This window comes from Pristis pectinata, chromosome 1 (genome assembly GCF_009764475.1).
Source record: "Pristis pectinata isolate sPriPec2 chromosome 1, sPriPec2.1.pri, whole genome shotgun sequence".
In the NCBI taxonomy this organism is placed as follows: Eukaryota; Metazoa; Chordata; class Chondrichthyes; order Rhinopristiformes; family Pristidae; genus Pristis; species Pristis pectinata.
The window spans coordinates 124,206,559-124,233,673 of NC_067405.1; the positions used below are offsets into that span (position 1 = coordinate 124,206,559).

At 38.4% G+C, this 27,115-nt stretch overlaps 1 protein-coding gene across 6 annotated transcripts in view; it reads left to right on the plus strand.

Annotated features, from left to right (window-relative positions):
* Nucleotides 1-27,115, plus strand: part of mis18bp1 (MIS18 binding protein 1) — a 53,539-nt gene that overhangs the window by 6,732 nt on the left and 19,692 nt on the right. For 5 of the 6 annotated variants that reach the window (XM_052028667.1, XM_052028639.1, XM_052028663.1 and 2 more), the window contains 9 exons: nt 2,296-2,938; nt 5,708-5,860; nt 9,282-9,802; nt 11,326-11,405; nt 16,488-16,618; nt 19,717-19,804; nt 19,899-20,089; nt 22,479-22,660; nt 22,752-22,845. In XM_052028667.1, the coding sequence (XP_051884627.1) occupies nt 2,374-2,938; nt 5,708-5,860; nt 9,282-9,802; nt 11,326-11,405; nt 16,488-16,618; nt 19,717-19,804; nt 19,899-20,089; nt 22,479-22,660; nt 22,752-22,845 (2,005 nt within the window). In that variant the 5' untranslated portion in view covers nt 2,296-2,373. The remainder of the gene's footprint in view (nt 1-2,295; nt 2,939-5,707; nt 5,861-9,281; nt 9,803-11,325; nt 11,406-16,487; nt 16,619-19,716; nt 19,805-19,898; nt 20,090-22,478; nt 22,661-22,751; nt 22,846-27,115) is intronic. The other variant, XM_052028676.1, reaches the window with a different exon arrangement.

The window sequence follows — 27,115 nt, forward strand, 5'->3', positions numbered from 1 at the left end:
TGACACCATTGTTGTTGGTAAAATCTCAGGTGGCGATGAGGCATACAAGAGTGAGGTAGATTGGCTGGTTGAGTGGTGTTGCAACTGCAAGCTTGTACTCAATGTCAGCAAGACCAAGGAATTGATTGTAGACTTCAGGAAGGGGAAGTCGGGAGAACACACACCAGTCCTCATTGAGAGGTCAGCAGTGGAAAGGGTGAGCAGCTTCAAGTTCCTGTGCATCAAAATCTCGGAGGATCTATCCTGTGCCCAACACATTGATGCAATCACAAAGAAGGCATGCTAGTGCCTTTACTTTGTTAGGAGTTTGAGGAGATTCCATATGTCACCAAAGACCCTTACAGGTTTCTATAGATGTACAATGGAGAGCATTCTGACTGGTTGCATCACAGCCTGGTATGGAGGCTCCAATGCACAGGATTACAAGAGGCTGCAGAGCATTGTAGATTCAGCCAGCTCCATCACAGGCACAACCTTCCCCACCATTGAGGACATCTTCGAGAGGCAGTGCCTCAAGAAGGCAGCATCCATCAATAAGGACCCACGCCATCCAGGACATGCCGCCTTGTTACTACCATTGGGAATGAGCCTGAAGACCTACACGCAATGATTTAGGAACAGCTTTTTCCCCTCTGCCATCAGATTTCTGAATGATCCATGAATACTACTTTGTTATTCCTTTTTTTTAAAACATTATTTATTTTGTAATTTATAGTAATTTTATGTCTTTAAACTGTACTGCTGCCGCAAAACAACAAATTTCATGACGTATAAGTCAATGATAATAAACCTGATTCTGATTCTTTAGCTTGACTATATCACTTTGAACCCCCTTGACACCCTCTGTACTCGATCTCACTTAGCTTTGTATCAGCAGCAAAGATGGAAATACAACATTTGGTCTCCCTCGGTCAAGGTATTGAACTTGGTCTTGAATAGGTGAGGGCCAGGTACTGATATCTGTGGTACCCTAATAGTTACAGCCTGTTATTTGTTTATTGCCATTCTTTGTTTTTTGTCAGATAACCAATTCTAAAACAAGAGCATACCAGGAAATAGCAGAAATAAGCCACCTGACCACTCAAGCCCATCCCAATTATCAATATGACCCTTGGTGCTCTGCCTTGTTCCTCATTCTTCTAAACTCAAAAAAAAGATCTAATTTTTCTAGCTGTTCATGATAGGACAACATTCTTTTCTCCAGGAATTAATCCAGTGAATCTTATCCAGACTGTTTCCAATGCCAGTATATCCTTAAATAAGGGGACAAAGCTGTACATGGTTCTCCAGGTAAAACCTTGCCAACACCCTGTATAATTTCAACAATAATTCTCTATCCATGTAAGTATATTTCCCCTAACTCTGTGTGCTCTAATGTTGTTGACCAACCTGTGTGTTATCTTGAAAGTCTTCTGAAAATCCAAATATACCACATCCCCTGGTTCCTCCATATCTCTTTCACTAGTCACAACCTCAAAAGACTTCCAGTAGATTAGTTAAACATGATTTTTATTTTGTAAATCCCGAACATAAAGAACAGTTCTGATTAAGAAAATGACCAGTCCTATTAAATCTAAACCAATATATGAAACAAATATGAAGTTTTCAGTAAATTTAAGAAAGCTAACTTCATTTATACAGTTCATGTTGGATTAGAGGGCATGAGTGCAAAGCTTTACAGGTTTCAAGTAAAGCTAGAAAATCTTATTTACTCCCATGAGAGAGATTTCCTCCCCGTCCCTCCTCCAAAAAAAGTTAATTCCAACTATTTATATAAGAGAACCCATTATTTTCTGATCTGAGTTGAGATGTGTACAGATTACTTGCATGATATGGTTTATTTTTACTTTAGGGGAGTGGGAAGAGAAGTTGTACAGTAAGTTCATAGGGAAAGGTTAACTGCTGGGTTAAAGGAATAATAAAAATGCTAATTAATAATGTTCCATTGTGGATAGCTTCTGTTTTACTTGGCTTATTGGCTGTTCTTTGAACCTATTATTTGAATGGAAAATAAGATTTCTGAAAATAAAATCCATGCTGTTTATCAGTTGGGAATAACTATTCAAGTGTTTTATTCATTCTAATCTTTTTGATATCATTTGTGTTGAGAGAGGCAATGTTTGATTTTACATTTTTAACATGTCATTTTTTTTAAATGAACAATTACAAATACTGCTGGATCTTGTTAGGTAATGAAGTGTTTTTTTTTTCCCTTGCATCACAGATAATGGATTTTTCATCCAATGTGTACATTAGATTTTTGAGGCATTGGGTCAACCTTTTTATTATTTACAGATGCATGTGCAGAATGAATGCAAGTTTCCCGTTGTGAAGAGTATTTGAAGTGAAAAGGAAAGCAATCATATTTTCAGTATGTCTGTTACACCATGCAAGAAGGAAGTTCTCACAATGGACAGAGGAGAAAAAACAACTTGGAAAGCAGTACCTCTTCGCGAGATTCCAAACGGTACCCCTTTAAAAGAAATACATAAATTTCAGAGTGGTTCGTCAAATACTCAGTTGGGTACCAATTCTGTGTCTCCAGCCAAATTCAGTGATATGTCATTAAAAAATAAACAACAACCTAAACTTAATTGTCCACTTCAGTCCACATTGTTAGACAAAGAAGGGACATTTAATGTAATTTCTCCAGAACTCAGTGACATAATAGATTCTGATTCAATCTCAGCCCGTGCAAATTTAGAACAAAGTTATATCAAATGTCACTTAAATCCTGTTGGATTCAAATTGAGCAAACAAGTAGTCTCCGAGAGTCCTGCCAAAACATTCCAAAGAATGAAAGGCAAACTTCACTGTAATCCGATAACTGAAAATCACAATCTTCAAACATCGCAAAAAACAACTTTTGGGTTAAAAGAAACTGAACAATATTCTGATGCCTCTATGAATGGACACATCTTAAAAACCACCTTTACAGGTATGAAGTAATATTAATTAAATATTGTCTATAATCTAAGACTGTATATTTAATATTTGTCACTGCAACCGTTTGCTGATATCTATTATGTACTGTTGCACACACATTTGATAAAATATAAAGATTTTCTTTTATCATTAAAAAAATTCCTGACAATATTTAATAACAATTGTGCAAATTTATTTAATATAGAGTTTTGATGCTGCTCGACCCACTGAGTTCCTCCACCAGATTGTCTGTTGGTGCAAATTTATTATCTGTGCCATTTTTATTATCCTGGTATTTAAAATGCACTAGTATTTGAAACTTTGGAATATTATTAAATGATTTCCAGAAAAAATGATATTGTCCACAATGTTTCAAAGTAGTCATTTTTATGTAAGCAAGCAGGTCAATTATTCAAAGACTTACTGACTAATCTCATTTAGTATTTACTCTTAATATTGCACAGATATGTGCTACCAGATAGAGTTGTGAATCCACACACTTCTTAATTCTATACCAAGTATACTATCACTGAGCTGAGCTTGTGTGCTGTTGACTTTTTTGAGTAGCTCATCAACTAATGCTCAAATTCACTTAAAACAATTTCTTTTATCCAAGAATGTCTGACAGCTAATTGCTATCTTTTTGAAAATAGATGCAACAGTCTTTCCAATCTCCAGTACATCTACCTCTTCTGAAAGGAAAGTAGCCATTTTTCAGTTCTAATTTTTTTTTTCTCTCTTAGTACCCAAGAAAATTACCTTACATCCTTGTATTAAGGTTTTCAGCTATCGTGCCTTTATTTCACTGATCATTCAGCATGCTGAAATGTCACCAACAATGGAAGAAGGAGTGTTGCTGCTGAATACTGGGAAGAATTGTTAACTGTATAAAATTCATTATCAGTTTGTGTCTGTTCATCCACTAACATTTTCATTCTTTCTCAGATTATCCTATTATGTGGGAAGAATTTTGTTTTGATTATTAAGTGCCAACTGCTATGCTTATCTCCACATTCTTACTGAAGAAATAAGTGATGCAGTATGATAGGAGGCAGATAGTTTAAAAGAAAGATTGATAGCTCTTAACGTTGAGGAAGATACCTGGACAGGATAAATACATTTTAGGTTATCAAGAGAAGTAAGGTGTTAATTGTGGAGGCTCTGGCCCACAGTCTTCTCATCTTTTTTGCATTGGAGGATTACAACTTCTAGCACCTCTGTTTCAATAGGGAGAGAAGGATAAATTCAATGGCTATGAGCAGTTGGTAGTGCCAGTATGGTAAAACTGATTCAACAATCTGCATAAGAATTAATTAGTATTTGGAAAAGTATGGGCTAATAAATAATCCTCCTCAAATGGAGGATGTTGATGAGAATTATGCAATTAATGTTATGTGGATTGACTTTGATTAAGTAACAAATTAGCATAATAGACTTTAACTAAATTAAAATCCAGTTTCAGGAAACAGGGATACAAAATAGACTAATGTTCAGAAATCAGAGTGGCAAGTTGTTATCATGCTGGAGGGATACAGGACATAATTTCGAAGTTCACAAAATATTTAAAGGTTAAAAGTGCGCCGTACCTGAAGAAAATTAGCCACAAATGTAAGGAAGTCATGGGTGTCAAAGTAAAGTAGGTAGGTGAACTGAGAAGCAATGCATCCTGGTAAGAATAATAAGAGGAGATGATATTGTGACAATATGAACTTAGAGTATATATAAATCTTTCTAAGTGGCAAGACAACTTGAAGGCTTAATGGGATCTTTGCCTTTGCTAACAGAGAACATAAAGCAGTGATGAATATTTATAGAACAATTGTAGAAAACGAGATAGGAATATAATGGGAATACTGAGGAAAAAAGTTTGAAGACCAAAAACTTCTATTGGGCAGCAGTGATCTCTGCCCTCCTGTATACATCAGAAATGTAGACAACTCTGCCAATGGGTAGGCCACATTGCATGCATGATAGCAGATTTCCAAAGCCGAATGCCATCATGGTAGGTGTTTCACAGAAAGGTGGAAAAAATGCTTCGAGGACATCCTCAAAGCTTCCTTGAAAAATATGTAACATCTGAATCAAGGGAGTACATGGCCCAACACCGTGCAAGTAGGTGGCAAAGCCTCTGGAAGGCACCAAGCACTTCAGGGTTCTGCCAAAGGAGCATGGAGGTCAAATGCAAAGAACAAAGTGCTGATCTGTTCCTTCTATGGCATAGCCCATAGATCCATTTTAGACCCACAAAACAATTTATTCTTGACTCTGAGCAGCTGCCTAAGAAAACTTAAATTCTGTCTATGTCACCTCAATAAAGATGAGGAGGCCTTGGAAATGGTGCAGAAATGATTTATTTGATTGCAATCAGAAACCTTGTGGTTCATGTCCTTGGCGAAGTAAGGGGAGGTGATCAAAATCATGAATGACTTTAAGGGAATAAATATGAAAAAATAAGTTTCTAGTGCTAACCAGGAGAATTTAATTTGATTGGTGAAGAAAGCACAGAAGAACGAGACAACCTTAAAGTTGTCTTCTGAGAGCTGGGGGGGGGGGGGGGGGGGGGGGGCACGGGGTTTGGAGATAAATTGGATTATGTAGCTCTAACAAAGAACCAGCCTAAACTGCTTTATTCCATGCAGCAGACCCATTTGAGATCAATGCAAATTATGTGGTGTTATAGGAAATCAGCTCTGACAATCTATAATCTCAATTTTAAGTAGATATGGTAGTGTTGGAGTGTTTAATATCTTATCTAAATGTCTAAATTTATGGTTAATTGCAGTCCCCAATCTGCTGGATGGATGCCACATTTCACACAGGAAGAACCATGATTCTGTGATGCCACATTCCCCAGCCAAAACTTTCTTACAAATGAAACAAAATCTGAACAATCAATGCACACCATTACCTGCACTTAAACCTTCAGGATGTGAAGGTACAACCAGTTGATTTTTCAATTTAGTTTTAATGTTTCCATACAATTGACTATCAAATTTATTATGACCCTTAACTTTCTTATTTTCTATTTATTATGCTTTGTACAGGTACATTGAGATAATTACCTCTTTGATTTCACTGTTCCTCTTATTTCAATATCACGTCCAAATTGCATCAGGATTTCTCAATTCAAATCATCTTTTATATTAGAAATAATTGTAATTCTCAATAACAGTTTCTGGTACCGGCAGTATTTTTCACCATAGCAAAACTCTTTACGTGTTTTTGTTTCTGCCCTTTTGTCATTTTCCTGTTCAATCTGATGATTTGATTTTGTCTAATGTTTTTGAGTTTAATTTGCAGCCTTTTGTGTGAATTTTGCTAAGTGCCATCTGAGACTTAAGTACATTGTACTAAACATAAGGTTTATCACTTGGGATGCTAATTTATTAAAAATACAAAGGATATTGGTCAGAGTGTCATAGAGTTATACAACATGGAAACAGGCCTTTCGGCCCAACTAATCCATGCCAACCAAGTTGCCTACCTGAGCCAGTACCATTTGGCCCATATCCCTCTAAACCTTCCCTATCTATGTACCTGTCTAAATAGCTTTTAAGTGTTGTAATTGTACCTGCCTATACCACTTCCTTTGCCAGCTCATTTCACATACCCACCACCCTCTGTATGGAGAAACTTGCCCCATGGGTCCCCTTTGAATTTTTCCCCTCTCACCTTAAATCTATGCCTTCCAGTTTTAGACTCCCCTACCCTGGGGAAAAAGACTGACCATTCAGCCTATGTATTCCCCTCATTATTTTATGTTGGTAATTTTTTTTTATTGTTACATGTACCGAGATACAGTGAAAAGCTTTGTTTGCATGCCATCCAGACAGATTATTCCATACATAAGTACATTTGACGTAGTATGAAAGGAAAAGAAAACAGAATGCAGAATATAGTGTTACAGAGAAAATGCAGTGCAGCTAGACAAATAAAGTACAAGGATCATGATGAGGTAGATTGAGAGATCAAAAGTTCGTTTTTATTGTATAAGAGGTCTGTTCAAGAGTATTATAACAGTGGGGTAGAAGCTGATCTTGAACCTGGTGGTACGTATTCTCAAGCTTTTGTATCTTCTACTCGATGGGAAGGGGGAGAAGAGAGAATGACCAGGGTGGGAGGGGTCCTTGGTTATATTGGCTGCTTCCAGCAGTAAGTATAAACATAGTCAATGGAGGGGAGGCTGATCTTCATTATAGAATGGGCTGTGTTCACAACTCTGTACAATTTCTTGCGGCCTTGAACAGAGCAGTTGCCATAGCAAGCTGTAATTCATCTAGATAAGATGCTTTCTATGGTGCATCTATAAAAATTGGTGAGGGTCATCAGAGATATGCCGAATTTCTTTAGCCTTTTGAGGAAGTAGAGGCAATGGTGTGCTTTCTTGGCCTTGGTGTCCATACCGTGGCTGCCCATGTGGGTATATTTCTCTAATGTCACCCCTCGGCCTCCTATGCTCCAAGGGGGAAAAAAGCCCCAACTTATCCATTCTCTCCTTACAACTCAAGCTCTCCAGTAACATTCTTGTGAATCTTGTCTGTGTCTTTTCCAACTTAATGACATCATTCTTATAGCTTGTCAACCACAACTGCACATAATACTCCAAGTATGGTCTCACCAACATCTTGTACAGTTAGAACAGAACAGCACAGTACGGGCCCTTTGGCCCACAATGTTGTGCCAAACTATGTGAACACCTCCATGATCAACCTAACCCTCCCCTCCTGCACAGCCCATATCTCCCCCCCCCCCCCCCCCCATTTTTCTTTCTTCCATGTGCCTATCTAAGACCCTTTTAAAGGTCCCTATTGTATCAGCCTCTACAAGCACCCCTGGCAGTGCATTCCAGGCACCCACCACTCTCTGTATAAAGAACCTACCTCTGACATCTCCCCTGAACATTGCTCCTCTGACCTTAAATGGATGTCCTCTGGTATTGGCTATTGCCACCCTGGGAAAATGACTGTCCACTCTATCTATGCCCCTCATAATCTTATACACCTCTATCAAGTTATCTCTCACCCTGCATTGCTCCAAAGAGAAAAGCCTTAGGTCGCTCGACCTTTCCTCATAAGACATATTCTCTAATCCAGGCAGCATCCTCTGCACCCTCTCTAAAGCTTCCACATCCTTCGTATAATGAGGTGACCAGAACTGAACACAATGTGTGGTCTAACCAGAGTTTTATAGAGCTCCAACATTACTTCACTGCTCTTGAACTCAATCCCCCTGACTAATGAAGGCCAGCGCACCATACGCCTTCTTAACCACCCTATGAACTTGCATGGCAACTTTGAGGGATCTGTGGACTTGGACCCCAAGATCCCTCTATTCCTGCACACCGCTCAGAATCCTGCTGTTAACCTTGTACTCCACATTTGTGTTCGTTCTTTCAAAGTGTATCACTTCACACTTTTCCAGACTGAACTCCATCTGCCACTTGTAACATGACATCCCAACTCTTGTACTCAGTACCTTGACTGATGAAGACAAGCATGCCAAATGCCACCTTCACCACCCTGTCTACCTGTGTTGCTACTTTCAGGGAAGTATGTACTTGTACCCATAGGTCTTTTTTGTTCTACAGTACTCTCCAGAGCACTGCCTTTTACTGTGCATCTCCTGCACTGGTTTAACTTCCCAAAATACAGCATTTCGCACTTGTCAGAGTTAAGTTCCATATGCCATTCTCTTGCCCACTTTCCCAGTTCTAGATCCTTTTGCAATCTTGAATAACCTTCTTCGCTGTCCACTATCCCAATAATTTTGGTGTCATCTGCAAACTTGCTATCCATGCCAACTACATTATCATCTAAATCGTTACTATAGATGACTAGCAACAGTGGACCCAACACTGGTCCCTTTGGCACACCACTGATCACAGGCCTTCAATCTGAAAAACAACTGTCCACTACCACCCTTTGGATAAAATAATGGCTTGGTGGTAGGAGTCAATTGGCTAGCTTACCCTGGATCTCATGTGATCTAACCTCCCCAAGGATATTGTAAGAATTTTCACCTGAATCCATATTGATGATTACAATTGCTGTTTTTGCTATTTGACAATGGATTTGCCATTAGTTAGTGGAGCCCTAATTGCCGTGTGTGAATTGACCCACTATTCTGAACATGAATGTTGTTAATTTATTTAAACTACTAGAATTCTGTCCATTTTATCTTTGATTATCAGTGCCTTATTAAATCTCTCACCTTTTCAACACAATGGGATGCAATTAATCACTGGGTCTGTAGTATGTTTGCAACCTTTAAGCATGTCTAGAACTACTAGTTATTCTAATACTGTTCTTTCTTTCTTTGTCTTGGTATCTAATGATATTTATTTTTTTGGCTACTAGTTGGATTCCCATATGGTGACCAATGTGGAATATCAATTTCAACAAAAGTGTCAAATATGCCAAGTACTTATCATCCCACAAAAAATATAGACTTTCTGCAAAATAGCATGATGATATCCAAAGATGATCGTGCTTCCAAAAATGTTGAAAATTGGAATTTTCTTTCTCTGAAACTGGATTCCGATAATGGTAATGATGGCGATGATGAAAGGTCGCAGGACACAGCACAAAACACAGCAAATTCAGTTTCAAACAGCATCCTTACCAACTACACAAAAAAAGAAACCCAAGACATCATAGATTTTGGTGCCATCTCTTTGCAAAAGTTTGCACAGCCTCATAAAAATATGGTGCAAACAAAATACACAAACTCTGAAGAAGCAAGTAAAGATATTGAAGGGTGTAAGGAGCTGTGCACTATCTTGCTGAGATCACCAAAGATCAGTATACCAAGAAAAGAAGCAGAAGTTGAACTTGCAAAATCGAGGCCTAACAATGTTGATGGTCTTAAAAGCAAAGTGGTAAGCAAAATCAACATTAGTCAATTGTCTACATAAATATAGGGCAGTTGCAATTCTAAAAAAGTAATATATTTTCTGTTGTGGATGATAGTTGAGGTATATATAATTCATTGGAAACTAGTAATATATTCTTTTTAATACATCCTTTGTGGTTTGGTTCCAAAATTGAGAAAACTTGCAAGTTCTCCATCTTGTATGCAATTTAAGATTCATTAATAGAAAACTTATGCAGAACCACATTTAGTCATCTGGAATATGTGTCATAGTTGAAATATTGAGCAACATTACTTTATAAATATAGAGTTCAATGTTCACTGTTTTGGCCACTAGGAAAATGCAAATGATATGCTATGTTCTAAACACCACTAATCATTAACTGAAATACTTTGTATATTTCTTCAGAATGTTAAGTTTTTTTTTATTCATAAGGAACAATGCTTATATATCAAAATGCTATTGCTTCGCCAGTAGCTGCTCCATTTCCTGTGGGGATCATCACTATTTGATTTGCTTTACCAAGCAAGATTTGCTCCTGGTCGCTCTGCAACAGTTTCTAATTGTTGACTAAGAGGGATTGACACATGGAGAGTCATAGAATCATAGAAGTAGGCTCTTCAGTCCACAGCACTGACCATCAAGCACCAAGTTACACTAGTCCCATTTAATCTCCCCACATTGCCATCAAGTCCCTGTAGATTCTACTCCTCGCCTACATTACCAGAGGCAGTTCAGTGGCCAATTAACTTACCAACTCCACAGGACTTTGAGATGTGGGAGGAAACTAGCACCAAGGGACAGTCCATGCAGTCACAGGGAGAATGTGCGAACTGCACATTGACAACACGGGTCAGCATTGAATGCGGGTTGCTGGAGCTGAGGCAGCAGCTGTACTTGTTGTGCCTCTGTGCCATTTCCTCTCTCTAGAGAGTTCATAGTCAAGGCGCAGAGTTTTAGGACTAAGCGGAGGAGAAATTGCTGTCATCGGGGTTATGAATTTTTGGAATTCTTTACCCCAGAATACTGATGTACAATCCTAAAGCGTATTCAAGGAAGAGATCAATAGATTTTTGGATTCAAAATGAATTGTATGCAATAAATCTCATTCCTTGTGGAACTATTTGGACTTGTGAAAAAATGAGTAATGTATTGCTAAATTTGAGGTTGGTCATCTTTTAATTGACTCCTATTTTGAAATGAATAAAGAAAGCCAAGTTTCCTCCTTGAACAAAAGTGAACACAGCTGAATATTTACAATATTAGTGGCCATTCACTTAAATGTTAAAGGCCTGTGGGTTGAGATCAAATCATCAGGATCTTTTTGAACAGAGGTGTTATATTCTTCAAGATATAGATATAAATTAACTGGTGGCCTACAATATGTGAAATTATTAGTGGCCATGAGTTGTCTCTTGAAGGAGAACTCCTATGTCTAATAACTTTGATTACTCGGTTAATATTTTCAATTATGGTAAATTCTTTATTGATAAATTTGTATAATTATACATTTTTCTTTAAACATATAGGAAAAAAAGAGGATTACTCTCACAAAATGGATCATCCAGCAAATAAAAACCAGCAGTGAAATTTGTGTTGAAGGAAAAAGGTAATTTACCATATTATTTCTATCAGAATTTAGTCCCTTTTTAATCGACACCTTTCCCCTGCCCCTATTGTGAGAAGACTTGCTTGTGGCCACTCTGGTGAGTCAGGCAGAGTGTTGGCAGATCGCTCAAGCAAGAAAAATCTGAATTTTGTTTCACTTAACTTGACATCCAGAAGGCAATTATTATCGCATCATTTAGGACCAGATCTGGTGAATTTTCCCTTATCTAGTATGGTGATGAGAATTTTAGAACATCTATCAGGTTGAGATCAATCACCTTAGTCTAAATACCAGGTCTTTCTGGCTGAACTAAACAATAACCTAATAAGTTGAAGTATTGGAGAGCAAAATCTGGAAATGTCTTCATAGAATTTGACTTTTTCCAATTAGAAATGTAAAAAAATAGTGTAATAATCTATGCTGTACCCCATGACCCACCAAAGATATTTCATATATTAAATGCATAGCTGTAGATCCATTTTTCCCCAAATTCTGTAATCATGTTTCCACCCTGCCAGAGTACTGAAATGACTTGTCAAATTCACAAATAACATTTGACTGTGATTGATGTAAATTGTTTTTACCTTTTGTTATGGTTGACCTCTGTTGTCCAGCTGAGTGGGATTACATATGCCTGGTTTTCTCTGCAGTATCATCAGAGAAGGCACCAGGTTCTGTGTGTACAATCTACCTCCCTCAACCCCATCCACTGGCTCTATGTTGTCAGGCTGGATGGTGTGGAGGAGTTGGGCCAAAAGGTTTGTTTCCCCTGTTGTATGATTCTATACAGTCCTGCATGATTATATTTTGGCATGATATTTGACTTAGCCATGTGTTTCTGGTTGCATATCAATTTCAAAGCCAAAACAATCAACGTAACATGGGCAACTCCATCCCTGCTCCAGTTAATCTGCTGTTGAAACCCTAATTCCCTGCAACTACTAACTTTAGAATTGAGTCCTCATTGTCTTCTCATCTTCCACCCTTGGATAAAGTCAAAGCTCGACTGTCTTGGCATACCTAAGTGTGTCAAGTGACAGAGAGAAAAGCTCCAAGAACAACTCCATCCTCAAAGGTGGTGACAGCAACTGTGTGAGTGCTAATTTCGTGGCTAAAATGTTCACAATTATGTTAAAGCTGAAGTGGATCTCTCCTTATTTCTAATCCCCATCAATACAGAAGAACTACATGATTTCAAGAAACAATTGATAGCATTGGTAAAAGCAAGGCTATGGGATCATCCAACATCCCGGCTGTAGTGCTGAAGACCTGCACTCCAGAATTAGCCACTCCTCTAGCCAAGCTGTTCCAGTATATTTAAAACACTTGCATCTAGCTGGCAATATGGGAAATGCCCAAATATGTAATACAATTTTAACTTGGCTCATTACCACCAAATTGCTCTATTCTCAATTATCAGCAAAGTGATGGAAGGCAGTGTTTTACTATGAAACAGCACATATTTGCCATTAATATCACTAAGACACAGTTTGTCCACAGTTGGTAAATCTGAAAGAGCTGAATTCCATAGTTAACAATGACTTCCCTTGCGGTCAGGCCACATTTTAACTGGGCATGGCACCAGAGAGGCGTGTTTAAAAATGAAGTAATTAGGCATTACAGGGAAAGCACCCCATGACTGGAATCACACTTTGCACAAAGGTGTTTGGTGCAGTTATTGGAGGTCAATCATCCCAGCCCAGGATATCTTCAGGGCAGTGCCCTGGTTGCAGCCATTACCAGCTGCTTCATCAATGATAATAAAAATAGAAAATGCTGGAAACACTCCACAAGTCATGAGGCATCTATGGAAAGAGAAATAGAGATATTGATGACCTTTCATCAGAACTGGGAAGGAGAGAAAACAAGGTAGGGATGGATAGGACAACGGGAATATCTGTGATGGGTTGAGGCAAGGGTTGCTCTGTGCTTAAAATTATAAACAGTGCCCTCAGGTTAATGGGAGAAGTTTGGGAGATAGAAAATGGTGCTTTGTGCTTAAAAGCTATGAAATGAGAGAAGTTAGTGAGAACGTAGACAAAGGAATGTAAGAATTGCAAAATACAGGGCATGCCCAAGAGATCAGGCTGTGCTAATGGAGAGAGTCAAAAGTAAGCGAATTTTACAGATAGATAACCTGACTTGTTTTGATACAGATAGGTAAAGTGAGTTGTCTGAATGTGTAGAATTTGATATCAAGTCCAGAAAGCTGCAATGTGCCCAAACAGAAGATGAGATGGTGTTGCTCATGCTTGTTTGGGCATCATAACAGTGCTAGTGACCACATACTGATCAGAGTGGGAGTAGGATGGAGAATTAAAAGCGGTAGGCAGTAGGGAGTTCAGGGTCTCAGCTGTAGACTGAATGCAAAATGGTCATCCAATCTGCATTTTGTCTCCCAATGTAAAGTAGACCACATTATCAACATCAAAAGTGTTCACTAGATTGGAAGAAGTAAATCACTGCTACACCTTGGAAAGACTATTTGGATCCTTGAATGATAGGAAGAGGTCAATAGACAGGTGTTACATGACAAAGTTCCATAAGAATTGGAATGGCTGGTAGAGGCGGAAGGGAGCACCAAGGAATCGCAAAGGGAACAGTACCTTCGAAATGTTGAAGGGGGGGGGGGTGGGGGGGAGAGATGTGTCTGGTGGTGAAATCTTGTTGAATATGGTGGGAATTGTGAAGGATAATCTCAGTGTGGAGACTGGTGTGGTGGAAGGTGAGGATCAGGGAATTCTATCCTCCCTTTGTCAACGAAGAGAGGGTGAGAGCAGAAATGTGGGAAATAGACAAGATATAATCAAGTGCACTGTTAACTATGATGGAGGCGATGCCATGGTTCAGAAATAAATAAGACGTAGAAGCTCATGTATGGATCCTCATCATCAGAGCAAATACACCAGAAAGGAAGGAACTGGGAAAATAAAAATGGACTCCATCAGGAGGCAGGGTGGGATAAGGAATCGTCAAGATAGCTGTAGGAGTCTGTACACTTGCAATGGATATTTGTTACTAACCTATCCCATGAAATGGAGTCAGACAGAGCCAAAAAGGGAAGGGAAAGAGATGGACCAAGTAAAAGTGATGAGATTTGTGAGTTCTGTAGGAATGGAGGAAGCAGCACCAATGACAGTCGTTGATGTACTGGAAAAAGAATTGAGTGAGATGGCCTTGTAGGACTGAAACAAAATCTGTTCCACATATCCCACAAAAAGGACAAGCATAGACTGGCTCATTATATATGAACCTTTTAATCTGAAGAAAGTGAGTGGAGTTGAAGGAGAAGTTGTTCAGTGTGAAAACAAGTTCACAGGTGAATAAGTATGTAAGTGGAGGGGAACTGGTTGGATCTTTGTTCAAAGAAGAGGAAGAGGACCCCTGGGCCATCCTGGTGTGGGATAGAGTTGTAGAGAGATTGTACACATACGGTAAAGATGAGCCAGTTGGGACCGAGGAAATGGAAGCTGTCAAAATGATGGAGGGCATCAGATGTAAGTGGGAAGAGAGGAAGAATGGAATTGAGAAGGAAAGAAATAAATTTGGTGACAAATAACATGCTACAAAAGAGCTGGGTTATGACCATCTCTAACAAGAGAAAGAGATCTTGATATTCACTGGCATTACCATCATAGAGTCCCCCACAATTAACATCCTGGGGTGTCACCACTGTCAAAAAAAAAACTCGGCTGGAACAGCCACATAAGTACTGTGGCTACAAGAGCAGGTCAGAGACTTGATATCCTGCAGCAAATTACTCACTGCTTGAAACTCCAAAATCTTTCACCATCTACAAGGCACATGTTAGAAGCATGATGGAATACTCGACTTGTCTGAATAAGTGTAGTTCCAACAACACTCAAGACTCTCAACACCGTCTACGATGAAACAGCCTGCTTGATAGGCACCCTATCCACCATCAAAAATATTCATTCCCTCCACTATCATTGCACTGATACAGCAATGTCTGGCATCTATGAAATCCATTGCAATTTACCTCCCAAATCCGTTACTTTTACCACCAAGAAGGCAAGGGCAGCAGGTACAACTGTGTATCATCCTGACTAGGAACTGTATTACTGTTCTGTCATTAGCACTGGGTTTAAATCGTGGAACTCCATGTCCAATACCATTCTGAGTACTGCAGTGGTCCAAAACGGTGGCTCCTATTGCCCTGTAGCGGCAATAATTGTCTGTTTTATCGGAGGTCCAAATCCTGATAAGTGAATGAGGAAAAAGCTGAACAAAAACTTTGCAGTCTCTATCCTGACTGTATCCACATTACCTCTTAGCCTCAAGACTGCCTTGAACGTACCCTCTGGAATTCACCATTGCTCTACATCTATTCATTTAATAATTTATTCATTATTAAAAAGAGACTCCTTAAATCCACCCTCATTGTTTGCCTCACATGAGCTAATGAGCAGATCTTGTGATCAGCAGAGAGCACTGTGCCCCAGTTGCTGCTGTCAGTTTAAAAAGGTACTGTGCTTGCTTTTGGTGTTCCTTCCAGTTAGATGCTCTGGAAACTGCTGGGAGGATTACTTTGTGACAGTACCTTATGCAATAAAAAAGCTGCCTGCAACATGAAGGAAAGAATTTGGGTGATGAAGAACATCATCCGCAGAAGAAAAAAAATAACATCTGATTAAGTCACGTCTCTTGACTTGGTTGGAGTCAAACCATTAATGTATTTTGAGACACTGAGAATAAAGAACTATGGAAGTTCCAGAGCATCTTAAAACCATCAGAGGTTTTCATTTTAATAATGTTCTTAGGATGATGTAAATAATTATTTTAGAGCAAAAACACCTGCACAGTCATTCTTTTCTGTTTCAATATATCTGTTTACCCAAGCCTGACTGGCTATGTTGAATGCAGTTCGCAGCTTTTATAGACGTTAGTGACTATTTTCAATCTTAACTGAGGTTATGAATTTGGTTAGGTTCAATAGCATATCTGGTGCTTTAGTTTCAAGAGAATTATTAGAGTTTGATTTTTTTGTATATTAAATTGATACTTTATATGGTGACAAATCATTATTAATTAATGCATTTGTATGTATGTGTTTCCAAACAGAGATGAAGATGGAACATACTGGCATAGTAATGTAATTGCTGAACGAATAAATCAGACAGAAGTTAAATCTATTACTGGTTCAATTTATATTCTGAAAGGTCCAATGGATTACATTACAATGAAGAACCAAGGTATACAAGAGTGGCTATACTGTACATATTAATAAATAATAATTGGGCATAGATGTTTTATATTTAAGCTAAAATTATAATATACGTACATTGTTAGAAGCAGCTCAGTTTGCCCATCCAATTCATTATGTTCACATTCTACTGAAAATCCCTGCCATTTTTTAAAAATTTGGTCTCAGAATGGGCGGCATGGTAGCTTAGCTGTTAATGCACTGTGATTACAATGCCAGTGACCCAGGTTCAATTCCAGCTGCTGTCTGTAAGGAGCTTGTACATGTTCCCTGTGAGTGTGTGGGTTTCCTCTGGGTGCTCCAGTTTCCTCCTACATTCCAAAGACGTAAGGGTTAGGAGCTGTGGGCATGCTATGTTGGCGCCGGAAGTGTGGCGACACTTGTGGGCTGCCCCCAAAACATTCTATGGAAAGGTGCATTTCACTGTGTTTCAATGTACATATGATTAATAAAGAAATCTTATAAGAATAGTCTTCTATTTCCATGCTTTTCCAGTTTTTCCATAAATGCAGCCATATTTGTCTCCATCACTTCCTCATAAGTTCTATTCTCTCAGCATTCTGCGACTAAATGAGTATTTTTTGAATTCATAGACTGACACAGCACATTTGGTGGATATTTGGTTAACTTCTACTTTTCTAGAGCTACCTGATTTAATTTCAGTCTGATGAAATGTCATCAATCTGTAAAGCCAGCTTCCTCTCCCCACAGATGTGGTTTGACCTGTTAAGTACTTCCAGCATTTTCTGTTGCCAATTGGCCTCAGTTTTCCCTACGTAAGTGTGTTTCACTTGAGCACCTTAACATGAAATTGATAATATTTTCTTTAAAACACAAAATTCTTATGGGACTTGTCAGGATAGATGCAGGGGCCACAGCCCCAAAATAAGAGATTAGACTTCAGGACAGATAAGAGAATCTTCTTCCTCCAAGGTTACTGAATCTTTGGAATTTTGTAACCTAGAGGGATATAGAGGCTCATTTGTTGAGTAGATTCAAGACAGAGATTGTTAAAGTTTTGGATATTAAGAAACTTAAAAGATATGGGTTTAGTGCAGGAAAGTGGCACTCAGTTAAAAGATCAGTTATGATCGTGTGAATGGCCTCCTATTTCTTATGTTCAGATATTTGTCCACTTGCCTCTTGAAAGTTTCTAGTGATGCATGGAAGAGGTACCACAGGCTTTTGGCCAAGACATTACTGTTTAGTGATCAAGAGAATTTCAGGAAATATATGAATAATTTAGACATAAGTGTAGATTCCATGATTAAGTTTGGAGTTAATATCAAATTTGACAGTATTGATTATTTGAGCGACTGAGTTATAGGCTACGTGGAAAATATCAATGACTAATCAGGTAGTTTAAAACGGTGGCATACAACGATGTAATGAAGAATAGGGATCTTGGAGTGAGCGTCTGCAGATCCTTGAAATTAACAGAACATGTAAATTAGGTGTTAATGAAACGTACAGAGATTTGACTTCATTGGCTAAGTTTAAAATGCAAGGGTGGGGAGTTAATGTAAAACACTAGAAATTCCACAGCTAGTGCATTGTGCATAGTTCTGGTTCCCAAAATATAGGAAAGATGTAAGCACCAGAGAGGATGCCAGGAGGATTTATAAATATGTTAACCAGTGCTGAAGAATTTTTCACTAAGAGGAGATATTGCTTATGTTAGGGTTGTTTAATTGAAAAAGGGAGGCTGAGGGTAAATGTCATTGAGATGACATGGCTCCCTTAGCAAAGTAGTCAATAATTAGATGAAGTAGATTTAGATTAATGGGGGAAAAATTCACCCTAAGGATTGGGGGGGAAGTGGGGATCTGAACTGGCCCCCTGAAAAGGTAGTAGTGGCAAGATCCCTATTTTACTTAAAAGAAATCTGGAAAAGCAATTGAAATTCTATAAACTACAGCACCACAGACAGGGAAGCACTAAGAGGGATAAAGTCAGATTCTGTAGATTTTGTATGATTCTGTTATTCAATAGATTTGCCCATTTGACTTCTTGTTGATTATCTTATATTGATGGTGGTTTTATTTTTTGCAATTCCATGCAAGTGAAAGCACTCACTCTGAGTCTGCTATGTCAAGATTTCCCAGAATTTTAAAGTCATTCATCATTTCTCTTCTATGTCTCATTTCAAAAACAAAGAAACCAAATCTTTCAGCCTTTCCAGATGGGTACAAACCCCCCACTTCTGACACTATCCTAAAAAAACCTTTTTTTTTCTGTTTTTGCACCCTCCCTGCTCCAGTGACCAGAATGATATGTTTCTTGATGGAAATAGGAAGACATAAAATTGTTAGAAAAGTAAAAGAGAGAACATTCTTGGTTACTTTTCAATATATGTGGCCTCAATTTATTTGCCTCATGCTCTAGATAAATATGTCTGAACAGCCCAACAACAAACTTCCCTACCTCCATATACCTTCAGAAAAATGTCATGTTATTTCATATTTCCTTATGACTTAGGCGATGGCCATTCTGCGCACTGAGTCTATGTTGGCTCTCCTATCAGAACAATCTTATTAATCCCATTCCTCCACTTCTTGTAGTCTGTTCTCTCTCACATTCCCTTTACCACTCCTTTGATTCTTTGACTGGCCATCCATACTTGGGGCAATTTGTGGTGCTGATTTAGCCTATTAACATCATGTCTTTATGATGTTGGAAGAGAAACTGGAGCATTCAGGAGAATCCTATGCCATGTCAGGGGAACATGCAAGCTTCACACAAACAACACCAGTCAGAACCAAACTCAAAGTCACTGGAGTTGAGAAACAGCTGCATTATCTCCAGTGCCACTGTGCTGCCCAACTTTAATTTTGAAATACTAAACTTTGGGAATTCTTTGGACAATCCCAGAATTTTTGAAACTTCAATTTATTTTCTCTGATGGTTAATGTTAATAAATTTAGCATCTATCCATTCAGATAATAACAGATGGTATGTGGGGGGAAAAATGTTACCTCCAGTTAATGACAACAGTTTTGCGAGTACAAACGAACAACTTTCTTCCTTCAACGCATGTTTGACACCATTCTTTCTTCTTTCATTGTTTTAACATTTTTTCCAAAAAAGGATTCCCTGGCACTTTCTTAAAACACTTCTTTCATGGTTTTCCATTGGATTGGAAGGATCGTATTGAACAACTCCTTGAAATTAAGAGGTATGCTAAGCAAAGAAATGAAAGCTATTTTGAAAATTCAAACTAGAAAATATTTTGAAGTCTTGAGATTTTTTGTAATAATTTTTATTTTTAGGGAAAAGTCTAATGATCCAGACATAATAAAGGATAAAGGTGCCAGAATTCAAAATTTGTCTTCAATAAAATTGCTGAAATCACAAGATATAATCTCGACATTTGAGATGGATGAGACTCCAAATACCAGGCAAAAGCTGGCTAAAATAAGGATGTCAAAGGAAGAGCACAAAAAGTCAAAGTATGAGAATGGTAAGTTTGTACAGTATTAGGTAATCACTAGAAAGCTACCGTTTCTTTAAATTTGAGAGGTAGTTGCATCAAACTGTAGAGCAAATGTGGCCTCTCTGTACTTGGTGTCATTGTCCCCGTCTCTGCAATGTAAAACGGAGGAGCACTGACGAACTCAAAGGGCGCTTGTGAACTTGTACCAATTGAAGTGGAACTGCTATGGGCTGGCAGTGCAGTTGGAAATATGGGTTTTTCATCATCATTTGAATATTTTATTTAATACTATAAAAATGTTCAAGATTGCAAAAACTCTTTGATACTTGCTTGATCAGTTGATGAGTGTGAATTGGCTTAAATATGCAGTGTATCATGAGTATGCTTGTATCAGGCAACTGTTGGTGGTGATAGGGAATCACATTATGAAACCTCTAGGAATATGCCTTACCAGTAATAGCAAGCCAGTTTTCATCCCTAAATATTAGAAAATAATTTGATCTCATGGAAATGTACAAATTTTTTAATGATCATAAGATGACAATCATTGATGATCTTTTGTATGCAGGATCAAATAAACTAAGCGTAAAAGGAGAAGAAACAGGAGCAGGATTAGGCCAGGTGGCCACTGATCTTGCTCTGCTATTTAATAAGATGATGGCCGATGTATTACCTCAGCACCATTTTCGTGCACTAACCCCATATCCCTTGATTTGTTTAATAAGCATAATCTGGAAATGTTTTGAATCGAATGAGATGTACCCCACTTGGTATTTTGAACAGTAAGATTGTGGCTGAACTGTATCTCAATTCCAGTGAACTGACTTTGTTCTATATCCATCAGCCTACAGCAACTATCTTGTGCATGCACAAAAAACAAGAAAAAAGAAAAATAAAAGCAAGAGTAGGCATTGGGCCCCTCACATGTATGCCATTTAATAAGATTATGGCAGATCTTTCACCTCTGCATCATTTTCCTGCACTAGCGTCAGATTCCTTGATTCTTTTCATATTTAAGGATCTGTTGATCTTGAAGATACTAAATAATTAAGGCTCTGTGATGCACTATGCATTAGGTTAAAAGAAACTTCTTAACCCTTTCCTAAATGCTCGATCCCTTATTTTGAGACACTGAACCCTTGTCTGAACCACCTGTTAGAATATTTTAAGTCCGCATCAACCTTACAAAACTTTTGGGTGATTTAGTATGTTTCAATGACATCAAAAATCATTCTTCTGAAGTTAAGAGTGTATAGGCCCAATCTGCGTACTCTTTCATCATACAACAATCCAGCCATCCCAGGAATCAGTCTGATGAACTTTTGCTACACCCCCTCTATAGCAAGTATATTATTCCTTAGGTGTAAAAACAACAAGATGCTGGAACATTGTGAACACCAAATGCAGTATGCTAAATTGGCAGTAGTCCACAGATGACCATTCATTCTGACTACAACTCAGGAACTGAATATTGCCTTTTGAAGGGAAGCAACAGAGTGTTACTTGAATTTAAAAAGAGATAGGAGGAGAAGTTGCTTAAATCTGTTGCATGAATTCCCTTAAATTCAGATTGTTGGGGAGATTTGGATTATATGTTTAAAGTAACTCGATATAAGGAACAAAATTCTATAATATTAATGATCGCTCTTCCCCAGAAGATCTTTTACAGTGAAATTACTACCTACAGTAATGTTGTTTCATTAACAGTTGATAGCACGCTCAATCGAGTCATGCAATTTTCCATTTTTGTCATTTTCATCCCCCCCACTCCCCCTTCTCCAACTCAAAGCAAGTATGTCGTTCCCTTGATCTCACCTTTGAGCCCATTAGTTTCCAAGATCAATGAATCATTCTCTAATTTCTGATGCCACCACCAGACACATCTTCCCCTCCTCTTCGCTTGCAATGTTCTCATGGGACCATTCCTTCCACAAATCACTCATTTACCCTTCGATTTCTGTTGATACTCTCTTCCCTTCTCTTGGCATCTTCCCCTGAAATCTCAGGAGATGCAACACCTGGTCTTTTTCCTCTTTCCTTCTTACCATCCAGGGACCCAAACACTCCATCCAGATGGAGCAGCAATTGACTTCAGTACTACAAATTGAAATTCTCTAGTCTGGCACCCTTGGGACCTGACCTGTGCCAACCACAGAAAATAGGGACCACAGAAACTGCCCTCAATCACCGTTCTCTGAGCAGAACTGTTTTTAAGTATAGACACTTCCCAGGTCACACAAGGGTTCTGAGAAATGTCTGTAACCTGAGGTTTCCATAAGGCGTAAGCTGAGATCACTGTCAGCTGAGGTTGCCAAGATTGCTCTGATTAGTTTAATTAGCTACAGATTGTACATTCTTAAAATTGTTTATGCATTCATTTTGAAATATATTTAAATGATTTTCTTTTTTTTAATAGATTTTAAAATGTCCATGGAAACATCAATACAAAGGGGCCTGTTGACCAGCCGTAGTGGCCGTTGCATTAAAGCACCAATGGAGTATTGGCGGGGGCAGAGATTAGTTACCGACAATAGCTTGAATGTTACTGTCATTGAGGGTGGAACTGATTATTTGACTTCCTCTGTTCAGAATACTACAGTGAGTATAATTTTTTATAATAAATAAACAATAAATATTTATAACATTGAAGTGATTTAATTTTGGTTATTTTTATACTTAAAAAATACAGAAAATGAATAGCAGAAATGAAAGTCTCTTGACCTCAAATCAACAACAAAAACCAAAAATTCCTGTCGAAGGACCAATTGGAAGGGAAAATAAAAGTAAGAAAATGTAACTTTTCTGTAAATATTTCTGTAATGCATGCTCATTCTTATTTTAAGTTTTCAAATTTCCACAGATTTTAACACTTGTTTTATATTTTTTTTTGTTTCTACAATTGTTCTCCTTGAAAACAAACTCTGCAAATCTTTGATGGCAGAATTCTTGTGTTAATGAAAGTGAGCCCGGGTTGTATAGAAGGTGACACGAGACTGAAAATGGTGTAATCTGGAGCAAAAACAAAAAACTGCTGGAGGAACTCTGGGTCAGGCAGCATCTGTGGAGGCGAAGGGATAGTTGACATTTTGGGTTAAGTCCCTGCCTCAGGACCCAGAATACATGTCCAGAGGCTGCTTAAACTGCTGAGTTCCTCCAGCAGTTTGTATTTGTGTCATAAAAGGTTGTTGAGATATATCACATTGATGCATTTGAGGGAAGCTTAAATAGATACACAGGGGAGAAGGGAAAGAAGCACATATTAATAAGTTAAATGAAGAATGGGGGTTAGAAGAGGCTTGTGCTTTGTTTAATGCTGGCAGATCAGTTGAACAAATGGACAAATTTTGCACTTTAATCTCCATGTAAATTTAAGAAATTAACCATGTTAAAGTCCTCGTTGAGACATTGCAATGGCTTCTGTGTGTCTTTTCTCTCTCTTTTACTCTTTTTTTTTCCATCCCCCAACTCAAGCTGATTTTTGCTTCTTGCTGTGATAAAATAGGTAAATTTCTAAACCTTACTTTTCTTCTTCATTGACAGACCTGAACATCAGCAACAAGTGTAAGCAATGCTAAACCAGGGGTGGTGGGGAGAAAGTAGATTTTGCATATGGAGGAGGACAAAGAGGCTTTATGGGAATATAGAGGAACTGAGTGAGTGGGCAAGAATCTAACCATTGGACTTTCATGTAGGGTCATCCATTTGCTGCACGTAATAGAAAAGCACTGTAGGACTGACAGCTCAGGTAGTGTCAATGTTCAAAGGTACCTAGGTGTGCTAGTACACAAATTACTAAAGGCCAACATGCAGGTGAAACTAGTAATTAGGAGGGCAAATGATATATTACCATTTATTTTTTAGAGGGTTTGATTACTGGATTAAGATATTTTATTGCAATTGTATAGATCCTTGGTTAGCCCACATCTGGAGTATTCTGCACAGATTTGATATCCTTACCCACGAAAGGATGTACTTGCCATTGAGGATGCAGTGAAAATTTACGAGACTGGTTCCAGGGATGATGGGTTTGCTGTATGAGATTGAGTAGACTGGGACTGTATTGTTTAGAGTTTAGAAAATGAGAGGAACTTTCTTCGAAGTACTTAAAGGGCTTGAAAAGCCAGATGCAGGAAGGAAGTTGTCGGGGATGGGTGGGGGGGGGGGGGGGGGGAGGGGGGGGCGGTGGTGGAAAACAGTTAAGAGTAAGGGGTAGACTGTTTAAGACTGAGGTGAAGACCTTTTTTTTTCCACTCCCTTTGGACTTCTCAATCCCAAATGACTGTGGAACCCAAATGGCTTGATCTTTTTTCTTATTGCCCATCTCTCATTCTCTTTAATAAGGTGGTAGTGAGCTGTCATATATTGCTACAATCATAATGTGAGGGTGCTCCTTTTTTAATGTAGACACAAGAACAAAAGAAATTGGAGCAGGAGTAGGCCAAATGATGACTGCTCCATCATGGCTGCTCTGCCATTCATCAAGATCATGGCCACAGCACCATATTCCAACACTATTCCCATATGATTCCTTTAATGCCTATAAATCTATCAATGCCTTTTGAATGAATACAACAACTGAGCTCAAAGGTTCGCCACCTTCTGAGAGAAGAAATTTGTCCTTATCTAATTCCTAGATAGCCTATCCCTTTTTCTCATGGCCCTAAACTCCTTGGTCAAGGCAAATATCCTCCCTGCATCCGGCATGTCAAGACATTTAAGAATTCAGTGAGAGTCAATGAGGTTTCCGTTTATTCTCCTAAATTACTGTTGCTGGTGAGCTGCCAATTATTATTAATCCCTAATTGCTCCTGAACTGAGGAAACAGTTAGGAGTCAACCACATTTGTAGGTCTGGAGTCAAATATTGGGCAGACTGGGTAAGGATGTCAGATTGCCTATCCTAAAGGACATTAGTGAATCAAATTGGATTTTAACACAATCCTGTAATTTCACATTCACCTTACTGAGACCATTTTATTTTCTAAATTCCAGATTTTGATTTATTTACTCAAATATAAATTCCCCTGCTTACCATAGTGGAATTCAAGCTTGTATGTGGATCAACGGTCAAAAATTCTGGCTGTTGGTAGCTTTAGCCACTGTGCATCCTCTCTGTGGCAGTGGTAGGTTGAGTTGCAGGAGTCAGACCCAGTGAAAATAAAGTCAGAATAATGTGTCCTGGTGGGAATCTGTTGGCAATAGTGATACTATGCACCTACTGCTGTTTTTGGTGCTAGAGGTCATGAGTTTGGGAGTATCCATGGCAAGTAGGTTTTGTAGACATGGCAGCCTGTGTTTGGGAGGAAATGTTTAGGATATGGATGCTAATCAATCAGGCTACTTTTTCCTGGATGCTCTCATTTTGAATGTTAGAGCTGCATTGATCCCAGCTAGTGGAGTATGTTCCATTCTACTTCTGATATGTCTTTGGTAAGGTTTTGGGAAGTTGGAAGATGAGTCACTTGCCCAAGGATACTTGGCTTCTGATCTGCTCCTATAACCACAGTGGCATGCCTTCTTGGCACATAGATTTTGAAGTAATTGAAAGATAAAAACATTGCAGATGCTGGAATGTGAAAAAAAGTGCAGAAAATGCAGCAGCTATAGAAAGAGAAACAGCATTAATGTTTCAGACCGAAGATCCTTTGTCAGGACTTGGAAGGAGAGAAAACAAGTTAGATTTACAGAGGTGGATAGAACAAAAGGAGCATCTCTAGCTCAGCTGATTCCAATGCCATCTGGTTAACAGATTAATGAAAACAGTTGGGGGTGGGGAGGAGAGAGAGTAAGCAAAGGGATATTAAAGTTCCTGAGCTAGTACCAAACCTCTGTACATCTAGTCATTGGCAGTTTCTTTATTGCTGTCCTTTATGGAGTGCCAACACTTATTTTCTAGTACTTTTACTAGGAAATTGCCTATAATTCCTATGTCTGGTTGGACCTAGTGCAGGATTAGAGAACCCATTCATTTGAGCAGTTGTGCGGAGTGTCAATTCAAGGTAATTTATTTTATTCATTTAGGTTCTGCAATTATTTTAAATGTTTTCTAATGTTTTTAAATATGATTTTAAATGTAAGAATTTTATATTTTAATGCTTTTAATAACATTGTGTATGTCAGAGACCGTCTCCCTGGTGGTAAGCCTGGGGATGTGACTTAACCAGGTGCCAAGATACTTGTGTGTTCAGTTCCTAAGTTTTTTTTTTAAATATACTTCATTCATCAAAATGCATCCATCAGCACATGGTCCTGAATCTTTGAGCATGCTCAGTCGTGGTCAACACCTTGCTCTGGAAGTCTAATGAGTTCCAGATGCAACAGAGGACATCTTCCGCTGTCTTGATGGTTTCCCAGCAGCAACTGATATTTGTTTCCACGTATGTCCCTGGAAACAGCCTGCAAGCAATGTCCTGTGTTAGTTAGCTGTTTGGGGCAAACCTAGACAGATACCTCCTCCATCTCTTACTGGAACAGATTGGAAAAGCACTGTACCTGAATGAGTAGTTTGGAGCTAGTTTAACAGGAAGACCACATCAGGAAACCTGTTTAAGTAAAAGTGCGTTTAGCAGACAGGTGACCAACGAACATCTTGGTGGAAATTGCACTCATTTTTGACGCTGTTGGTTGTATGATATTTTGGTATCCTATTTAAGTACACAATTTTTTTTGAGTGTACTAGTTGTTTTTGGTATTAGCTCTTTCTAGTTGCTTGCATTATAGTAATAATTTTTGTAAAATATTATTTACGAAAGCCTTTTTCCAACATTAAGATCTACTTTGTAGTCTTTTGGATCACCATACTGAAGCAGTAGAATGCATTAGATGCTCTTGAGATATCTGAAGATTTTTCTTGTCTTAACCAAGGCTCCCTGGATACCTGGGTGCAGCAAATATCTGAAAATTTGACAGATCAGAATATTTACTGGTAAAGGAATCAACCTGATTTTCTTTCCAACTAATGATGTTTTGCTTTGGATGCAGTTCAGTGTACACATTTTTCCAAAAGTTGTAATTAAGAATCCATGACCATACACAGTGAGTATCTGCAGTGGCA